This window comes from Miscanthus floridulus, chromosome 12 (genome assembly GCF_019320115.1).
Source record: "Miscanthus floridulus cultivar M001 chromosome 12, ASM1932011v1, whole genome shotgun sequence".
Classification (NCBI taxonomy): Eukaryota; Viridiplantae; Streptophyta; class Magnoliopsida; order Poales; family Poaceae; genus Miscanthus; species Miscanthus floridulus.
The window spans coordinates 36929876-36940665 of record NC_089591.1 but is presented as its reverse complement, the minus strand read 5'-3'; the positions used below and the strand labels follow the sequence as shown (position 1 = coordinate 36940665).

The following is a 10790-nucleotide window of genomic DNA, read 5'->3' as shown; positions in this document are numbered from 1 at the left end:
TAACACTACCGACCCCCGCTATTTCTTTATAATCATTTCATACATCCATAAACGCATTCATTCCATACGCCCATGCCCCCCGGACGATTCAGGCCCTGAATCACCCAGGGGCTCAGGAACTAAGGCATCGCACATGCGACGAAATGCATCACAACGCTCCATGTTGCGTCATGAAGCGATAGTTGCCTCATTCAAACATGAGCAACGACCGACCAAGGTTCGAAGGCTGGCCCACAAAGGGCTCGAGGCCGCCTCGTGTCAAACAGAGCTTGGGGAGAAAATGCAGATGAGCCCCATGCGGCCCTAGGCCAGTCTGCCCCAAAGCGGATAGGGTCATCTCAACCTTCTCGTTTGATCCTAAACCTCTACCAAACCCACAGAATGTCCATCGAAGGGGAGGCTAGCAGGCCACCCAGGTCGGTCTTTGGAATGACCCAGGCATCTATCGGGTTGTAGGTAAAGGAGCAGTGGAATATCACAAGAGGGCTATGCTGACCCCGTCATGAACGATAGACCCAGATTCCACTCGATCATACCCGTTAGCGAGCTCACCGAGCACGTCACTCGAGCTCGAGCGATCGAGGCAAGTGACAAAGCTCAGCCCCTCTAGTTATGAGAAACCAAGGACAGGGTAACGCACACAACTCAAACCAACCCCTACCAAGGCCCAATGGGGCTCGGGGGCTCAAGACACCAAAACACCTGGGCCTACGACCTTGAACTTGCCCCATCCCTCGGCTACACTTCGACTGCACACCAAACACCTAGGTTTGTGACCCCAAACTCGCCCCATCCCTCGGCTATGCTTTGACTACACAATAAACACCTAGGTTTGCGACCCCAAACTCGCCCCATCCCTCGGCTACGCTTCAACTGCACACTAAAATGCCTGGGTCTGCAACCCGAACTCGCCCCATCAGGATCCACGAGCTCCGTCTCGCTCGATCCCTAAACTAACTGCCTCGATCCCATGACACGCACTGATGCCAGGATCCATGACTCCAACTCGCCCAATCCCACGACGCGCACTGACGCTAGGATCCTCGAGCTCTGAGTCACCCAATCCTTAAAACTAATCGCCTCAGCTATGCAACGATGCCTTGGCTGATGACTCCGTCTCGACTAAAAAACATGCACACATGCCCGCTAACAAAACCCCCAGGCGATCCTGCTCGAATCAAATCCCTAGGCGATCCTGCTCGAACCACCTGGGGGCTCGGGGGCTACACCCGCTAACGAAACAAAACCTCCCCCACTGGCAACATGGAAAACCCCCCAGATGATTTTGCCCGAATCGCCCAGGGGCTCGGGGGCTACACCCATGGGTGCGCTCGCGCGCACCCACTGTCAAGACAAAAATCCCCCAAATGATTCTACCCGAATCGCTCGAGGGCTTGGGGGCTCTTGTCGGGTTTATAAACCCGGGGTCCCTCGCGGACTAGCTTCCCAACAAAGGCTCAGCCCAGTAGGCAACGTTGAAAACAAACGCGCAACTCATGGGCTGGCCCAAGTACCTAAACGTAGGCCAAAAAGGCGATCCAATCATCGACCGGAAGGCCTGGCTGAGGAGGAACGGCATTCGTTTCCAACTTCAGTCCACCTCTCTGACCAGAGCGCTCGCTTCGGTCTCTAGCCCGCCTCCGAACGATCTCTCCAACTAGAAGGCCTGGCCAAAGCACCACTTCTGACTCCGACCCACATCTTCAACTAGGGATGCGCCAAATCCCTGCTCACTACTCTTCTCTGACTGGCACGATCAGAGCCGACTGGAACCAACCGACCGGGGACGCCCGCTCAGTAAGGACCAGGAAATGGACAGAGAAAGTAAGGCAGGGTGCACAAGTCAAACCGCAATACTAGGGACCATACCCTATAAACCTGCAAAAATAGTACTCTGTGACCTCCCTAGCACGACAGAACCCAAGCAGTGTTGTAGGCGCCGATATTTTCCCCTATAGTATTGTAGGCACCATTAACTCCCATATGGTAAGGCTTCCCCCACATGCCTCTGGGCATCGACAATGTTGTGGGCACCGACATTTACCGTACCAAGCGAACATGGTAAAACCTCTTGTATGCCACCAGGTATCAACAGTGTGGTAGGCGTCGACGTCTACCATACTCGAAGAAGATAACACAACCTCCCACATGCATCTAACATTCAATAGTATTGTGAGCACCTACCATCATCCTATACCCGCCGGCGTGGGCAACAAGGCTTAGTAGCATACGTACTCTCTCTCTCACTTGTAAGGCCATCCCCTTCATCTATAAAAGGGGATGCACTCTCTCCCAACATGGAGATTCATTCAGATCCATCAAGTTCACTAGTACACAATAGCAGAACCACCAGATTCAAACCACAAGCACACACTCAAACACTTAGCTTATAGCGGGGCTCCTGTCACTCTCGGCCCTTCCGACCGGACCTCTTGTACCCCCCATCTTTCTCCTTCTCGTTTGTAACCCTGCTGCAAACTTCGAGCACCTAGACTCAGGAATAAAGTCACCGGCCGACTCAAACTGAACGTAGGGCACATTGCCTGAACCAGTATAAACCCTATGTCATTGAGTGCTAGGGCACCTCCAATCATAACATACGACAAAACTACAAATATTTACGTGTTGGTCACTTTCTTGACCGATAGTGGGTATCGGGGGTTATACCCTCACAATGGCACTACATAATTTCATTAGACAGAGTGGTTTCATGGTTGACCTCTTTGACTTGTGTGATCAAGATGAAAATTATAACCCAAATGAGGAAGGAACTTCTTCTCAAGCAACTGGAAGCAATACACGTTATAAAGACGAAGGTGAAAACATGAATTAATTTTGTGATTTGTATAGCCAATGGTTTGTTTAGAAAGTCATAGATGTGCCATGGTTTGTAATAATGAAGATTTTTGTAAATTATTTGAACATTTTTTGTGTGTGAGAATGAACATTGCGGCTAGCAGCTAGCAGAGCAGCCAAGCAGAGCAGGGCGTGCGTGCGGGAGCTAGGGACACGTGCGGGAGCTAGGGGCGACATCTTATCATTAATTTGGGGGTGTTTTGGTAATTCTAACCATGCACATGTCAGGTTTAATTCCATTTATTTAGTCCAACTAACTAAATATGGCTTGACTAAATTTTAGGAGATAGTTTAGTTGACTAATTTTAAGAGCCAGAATCTCCTTCTCCTTCTCCTACAACGAAAAAGAACAAAGCGTGGCACTTTATGGTGCGACAATTTAACTTCGCCTCGTCGTCCTGCCCTCCCCCGTGCGACAAAATTTTGCGTCATCGCTCTACCCGTCCGTGCAAAATTTGTTTGCCTTCCCCTCGCCCCCGACGCCGCCTCCCACCCCGCGCGACTCCCCCACCCCCTCAATGCCTCCTCTCGCACGTGCACGACTCCTCCTCCTCGATGTCTCCCCCACGAACGAGGCACCAGCCCACCAGGCGAGGGAGCCACCCATCAGGCCAGGGCACCGACCAAGGACGCCAGGTCGCCTGCCTCTAGCACGGCAATACAGGCCTCTCACCGCCGGCCACTAGGGTGTAGGGCCCGCATGCACTCTCTCTCTCATGGCGACCGTAGACCATCGCGGCAGCCCTATGCTAGGTGCCTAGGTTGTCATCGGGCCCTTCGCCATGTCTTTGCCGGACCCTTCACCGGTGGCGAGCATCCAATAGGTACGCCCATCCCTTCCCTACTCTCTCTTCTGTGCGAAGCCGAGGACCCAAACCCCAACCTAAGCTATTTGGTGTGATCAGATCTGATGTAATATCAAGGCTACCAAATTTGATTTTCTACAAAAGTTATCAAGTGTGCATATGCCCACCGTGTCCTTTTACTAGATCCGCCCCTACTGTTGGTCTTGGTTTTGTTGATTTGCTCTATAGTGATGGAGGGTTTAGGGATGAACTACCTTGTGAATCCAACAGAAGCAATTGGATAGTTTGGTAAATCTACTAGCAGAGGCAAGCAGGTACTGTTGCTATGCACCTTTTGCTCAGTTTATAATAGCAAAATTGTTGGTAATTTTGTCTCATCATGATTGACATAATGATTTGTTCCTATACCTCTAGCTAAACTATGTACTGACTACTGAATTAGTCCTGGCATCTCAATAGTGTCTATAGTTTAATTATTCATCCATAGAAACAGACCATGTTTTCTACACATTACGATTTGTGAATATATAAATTGTTTAATTATTTGTTCATCCATGACTCAAGGTCCTATGTCTTCTTTGCATTTGATGAAATGCCTAACACATGCCATTTTTATATTGCTTGTCTTATAGAATAACAAATAAAGAATCTTGTGCACATGCTCAAGGGACCATCTCTGGTTGTCTTCATCCTCTCAAACACGATGCAAGTACCTGACAATTATGTTGGTATTAAATAACATATGATCTACTCAGCATGTATAATTGGTGTTTGTTGTTTTTTCCATTGCAGGAAGGAGCGGTTCCTCTCGCTCGTGGTGCTGGTGCCACATAGGAGGTGTCCTTGGAACCCCTCACCCTAGCGCCGCTATTTTAGCCTACCACACGGTTCCAGTAACTGTAGCACCCGCACTTCGATGATGATCAGCATGGTCCGTTCGAAACCCGCGTGCACACACTAGCCAGGTGAGAAGTTGTTCTGAGTGGTGAGTTATCATTTGGATGAATTACATGATGTGCTTATTATGTAGCATACGTATCTCTTTGAATTTCTAGAGTGTACACGAGATTGCAAACTTAAATGCAATACTTGGCGTGATTTGGCTATATCTGCCGAAATCCAGTAGAATTAAGGTACCTTTCAATTTTGTACCACAGATGGTTGCATATGATATTTTAGAGGGGAGGGAAGCTTATGTAGTATTGGATGGGAGTGTTTGCTAAAATCCCCCTTAATTTTGTATTACAAAGATTAGACAAGTGGACATGAACAAAAACTTAGGCAGGGGAAATTTAATTTCTACAAGCAGGAGCAATTGCATTTGCTACTGTTTCTCTATGACACATGTCCATATTTCTATTTCTGCCAGCCTTCTAGATGTCCTCTCTTATGCTGAAGATAACAACAATAGGTATATATTAAGAAAACCAGTCCATCATATTATTTCTTGTTGGACTGCATTTTTTTGTTGACATGAACAACATTGGAATTTACAAGAAGTCAAGTGCAATAGTATGTTTGTTTATATTACCTCTACCGTGATGTCAGCATGCCATTGATTATTATCCTTGTTCTATGCTCCTCAAAGCGAAGTGATTTATTATAATACTACTTGCAGCCTGATTGGTATTCACCTTCTTATTAGGCTCTGGAAGAGCGAGGTCGAGAAAAATATCTCTTTGTTGAGAGTGTTGATCTTTAGTGATGGAGAAGTAGAACCAAATCAAGAGCAGGTCGTCCAGAATCTGCCTTCCTTAGGTTGGGGAGTACGTTAGCTTTCCTTTAATCTTCTTCATGACCTTTTTAAAATTTAACGATGTGTTTAACTGTTTTTTTATCAGGTGTAGGCCTAATTATTACCTCTATGGTTACAGGTAAGGAAAGATCTAGTTCACTGCTGGCGCATTTTGCTTAGACAGAAGGCTGATGAAACATATTGTTGCATGTAGTATATTGAAAATCATCTAGAGCTTTTAGATTTCCTTGCTGGTTGGTAAGGCTTCTAGGTCCACGTTCGAGCACTTCATTTTGTTCGGATATCTTCTTTTTAATTTTTGCCTACAATCTCTATAAAAACCAGTAATTGAATAGTTTCCACCGTCGAAGGATTGAATTTCGTAGCAGAGTCACCATGAGTGTCATCAGAAACAAATCATTAACCATCCATGAGTGTCATTTTCTCAGGTGTCCCTTGCACTAGAGCCCCTACAAGAACACTTCGAACACTGGGCTATGACATTACTCTCATATTCTCATTACAATGAGTCAAAAAAATCAGCACTAACATGGGATACAGTGTAAAACCAATTTTATTGTTAAGGGTTAGTAACAATGATTTGTTTTTATTTTTTTCTTAGCAGGAGCAAGCAATGTTTGTGTAGCAAATGCAATGTTTGTTTTTAGGTTCGTCTAGAAATCTTTTGGCCATGTAGATTTCTTTTCCGGTGAGCTTTTGTCAGAACAACAAAATTTGTTAGATCAGTCTGTCTGGCCATGTAGATTTCTTTTCCGGTGAGCTTTTGTCAGAACAACAAAATTTGTTAGATCAGTCTGTCAGTTGTGTCCTGCTTGTCGCTATTTAGTGTAGAGTTTCTATTAGCAGTGAGTTTTTTTTCGGAAATGGATTAGCAAATATACTAAAGGATTTTAATGCATTGATCCTTGTTTTCCTCTGGTAGGTAGGACGTTTCAACTACAATCGCTTGTCTACAAAGTATGGTCTTACACGTAAATTTAGTTGTATGTCAGTATCTTTCAATTTATAAAGTGTTTGAACTGTTTGTTGAAAATTCTTTGGCGTCAAAGCCAAATATTTGGTTGGCAAGATTTGATTTGCTCAGATAGATTAGTTACCGTGTCGAGACATTACTGGAATCTTTTTTAGATTATTATTGTTGGAACGGATGAATTAATTTTTGTCACCATCACTATTTATGTGTAAATGTTGTTTTTAACTTTAGGCAGCGAGGGGACTGTCATTTCAACAACCTCTTAGCTTGGATTGTTCTGAAGATTAAAGAGGATGTAAGGCACTCAATTCTATACCATCTCTTTGATTGCCTCCCTAAATCCGAGTTGATTTTAACTAATTCGGAAACTATGAATACTGCATATTGTTTTGCCATATTTCATCTGAAAAACAAAATAATTAAAACTAACATCCAGAGAATTTCTAGTTAAAAAATTTTTAGAGATGTTTGTTTTTTGAATAAGCAAACTAAAAAGGTGGAATCAGGCTATCAGAGACTATCTGTTAACTAAGATGGTTTTTTCCTTGGGTTGCCCAGAATTATTGCAAGTTTACAGGATAAATCAATAGTTGTCATTCATACAGTGATGCTTGATGCTTAGCACAACCAGCTGCCAAAGCAAATATGAAAAAAATAATCGAATGTAGAATAAATTCTTGTGCTCAATAAATTTTGTTGCTTGCTGGTAGATCAGTAACGACCACATGTGAATATGCTAGGATGGATGCTTGGTTTGGATGGCACGATGATGACTTCGCCGACATTTGCGATATTCTTGACAGTAGTGCTCCAGTACTGCTTAAACTACTAATGTCCTAAAGCCAACAATCGAAATATATTGGCATGGACTCTCAAAGATAAGTTGTGGTTCAAGTTAGTTTTCTCCACTAATATATGTATGAAGCAACCATGCTTGGTAAATATTTTTCGGTTTTCCTCTTATCTGAATATGAACTGAATATAGCGTTTATTGTACAACTGCCTAACGGTTTGCCTTTTTATTTATAGATTATATTATAATAATAATATTGCTTTGTTTCTTCTAATGCCCAATTCTTTGTAGAATCTAATTATTTTGATCTCCGGCATCCTGAAGATAGGGAGCTGCTTATTGATCCTGAGTTGATGTTCGTTGTGAACAAACTAGGAAGGTCCACAAGGGAAAGTAACGATACTTTTGAGGCATGCATACTCGGACCTAATTTTTCATATGTATGTGGCTACTTTATTGGACTGAATTTCAAGTATCTGCATTAGTTGTTGTTTTAGTTTATTTTCATTTGTCTTTTAGTATATTTAAGTCATATTCAGTAGTCCTGTATTCCTTGTATCTCTGAATAGGTATGGTGATCAAATTGTAGCGATAGGTTCTTAACCATGTAAAAACTCCTGAAGAAAAAGCAACACTTGAAGCCTGTTTCAGTCGAGAAGTAAATATAATGTGTAAAGTGAAACATGAGAATCTAAATGACATGTTTGTGTGGCTACATAGATTATTATTTTTTTGGGACCTTCTCACAACTGTTTATGCACTCATGCAGTTCCTTGGAGCTGGGAAGGAACCATTAATGGTGATTGTTATTGGGCTACTACCAGGAATGTCACTGAAAACTTATCTGAACAACATTTGGCCTAGCCAACTAGATACACACATCACACACTGCAATTAACTGTGCAATGGACTGTTTACATGCCATTGGCATAATATATAGAAACTTGAAACCTGTTAAGAATGCTCTTCTGGCATTGTACACTATGAACGTGTGATCCTTTAGCAAGGATAAATTTCTTTTATGTTGGCAAAGTTGAAGTTACATTGCATAGCATGCTGATATTTTGTTCCCATTTTCTTCAGTATTATTGAATCCTTTTGATAGTTAGATTTGTTCCCAATTTCAAATGCGTATTGACAGTTGAGTGGTGGAGATGAACCTAAGTGCAAGGCACAACTTAAGCTAAGAACTGGACGAGCAAAATAGACTCCACGAGTCAGGCACATGCACACTCATGAAATTAGAAGTACGCTGTGATAAGGGACGGTGAAATCTGATAGCTAGAGGGTACACGGTGGCTGACATCTTTTTAATCTTTCAACAAACTACAGATTAATTTTGTTTTAAAGAAATTTAGAGGTTAGAATATATATTTTTTAGAATTGTAAATAGTAGGGATGCAATATAATCTATTATGCGATCTATATGTTTTTAATATAAAAAATTTGTTGTCTCGTAGCAGGGCACGCTGCCTGGTCCTGCAAAGAATCGGACTGCCCTCCTAATCGCGTCACCTCGGGAAAAAAAAATCGGAGCGCTAGACCGCTTTCGCGCTGCCTCCAATCCGGAGAAAGCCCGCGCACGACGCCTCCCACGATCTTCCCGTTCTATCGCGCGCTGCCTAGGCAATTAGGCATCGGCAGAACCGACGCCCGCGCACGATGCCTACCTCGCCACGATCCCCACCGCCGTTGGACACCAAAGAGGCCTCCGCCGCTGCCGCGAAGCGCCGCTTCTACGGACGCCGACCTCCGATGCCGCGACCTTGGGCGCATCCCCGACGCCCGCACCCAGGGCGCAGCCTTCCGGCGACTCCGCTGCGGCTGCCACCGCCGCCTCCTGGTCTGGCCCCGGCGTCTCATCCCGCGTCACCTCCCCCGACCTACTCTCCGGCGCCCTCCGGTGCTACAGGGCACGGATGCCCGCGTACGCCGTGCCCGTGTTCGACGGCGCGCACGTGTACCTCATGCTGGAACTCGTCCTCGCGTCCGCCGCGGAGCTGGAGCCACAGTTCGACCGGCCGTCAACGTGCTGGGCTTCGTTAATCAAGGTGAGTCTCGTCGCCATTGCCCCGTTTCAAGCCAATAATGCCTGTGTTGTGGTATAGGTCGATCCATCAACAATAGCAATGCATCTTGATCCTGAATGAAGTCCATAGAAAACACATTGATGTGGAAAGCATCTTGATCCTGATTTTTTTTTGGGGTCAAATCTTGGGTGGACAATCGACTTGAGGTTCGTTAGATCATATTGCTGCCAATAAAATTTTGATCAATCTATATCAATGGGGGAATTTGAAACCATTAAAATGGGCCGGACTACGTCAGTTTGCTGCATATTACATTGCTACTAATAACTGAGGACTAGGTTTCCCGCATGCAACAATCCAGTTCTGCAATGGACTTACCAGAAACATATCTTGAGTTCTTTTCCTAAAAAATTGTCCATGCATCTTCTTTCCCTTGAAGGCTTCCGATATGTAACAATTTCAATGACAGATAGATACTCATGTGTGGTTTGTCAGACTATGTTGTTTGTTAGAGTTCAGAAAATTCAGATGCGCATCACCTATAGAGATTTAAGAGGTGTAGTCACCATCAAATATTCATATTTCACATCTAAATTAATAGGTTAAGGAGTCCGTGTATTGAAAACAATGGGCAGTAGATTTCCGTTTAAAATCGATACTTGTCAATCTAATTCTGATTCAACAGAGTCCTTTGCAGGTGACAAATAAAAGGCGTGATCCCCATTTCATTTTGTTTCCTCCCATATTTTTGAGCTACTCAGTCTCAGTGGTCCTTATTTTTTTGTAAGTATTTTTCTTTGAAGGTTGGCTGGCTTGTTGATGAATTCCTCTGCACCTGCCCTTGCTGACATGCATGTGACCCACGCTAAATATCAGGCTAGCCAAATACACAAAGGAATATAACAATTGAACTTTAGTGTGAATATTATATTATTTTTTGCACCCTCTTATAGTTAGCCATTGTTATAAGAAAAAATCTGATTAGCAGTAGATACTAAAAATGAATTGCTGGATATGATGTTAACAAACTTTCAGGTACATTTCAGGTCCATTGACAACCTTGATATAAGCAGGTATACACCTGCTACAGTTATGCCATCAAACTTTAACTATATTTCAAATCCATTGACAGCCTTGATAAGCGCAGGTATACACCTGGAGCAGCGCAAATTTGAGTTGTGACTCCAACTGACTACCGCTGATGGTTTGCCTTCACGACCTCTGCCCTTTTGTGTTGCTGCTTGTAGGCAGTGGGATCAAATAAATCAAAGTTTTTTCTTAACTTGTATATGCGGATCATCCACTCTGTTTTCAGATCATGAAGTAATTGCTATTCCTTGTAAAATATACGGGCTTTCTAATGTGAATTAGTTCCCCCGGCTCTGATTTAGTGATACATGTATTTTACTGTCTACAATATTATAAGGATTTTAATGGCTTATTAACTTCTCTTGTGGATATGTAGTGGTATGTTTATGCCTCAATCCAAGCTAGGAAAACGACTCCAGGACTCGATGAAGAAGTAGGTCCTTAGCCTCAAGCCCTCAACTCTATGCGTAGAAGGTTCTTTCAGCCC

At 43.8% G+C, this 10790-nt stretch overlaps 1 protein-coding gene across 1 annotated transcript; it reads left to right on the top strand.

The window, feature by feature from the left end:
- The first annotated feature begins 7947 nt into the window (after positions 1-7947).
- Positions 7948-10585, top strand: LOC136495711 (uncharacterized). The gene is made up of 5 exons (XM_066491569.1): positions 7948-7983; positions 8819-9235; positions 9900-9983; positions 10250-10361; positions 10530-10585. The coding sequence occupies exons 1-5, from the start codon at positions 7948-7950 to the stop codon at positions 10583-10585; spliced, it is 705 nt and encodes a 234-aa protein (XP_066347666.1).
- The last annotated feature ends 205 nt before the right edge of the window (positions 10586-10790 follow it).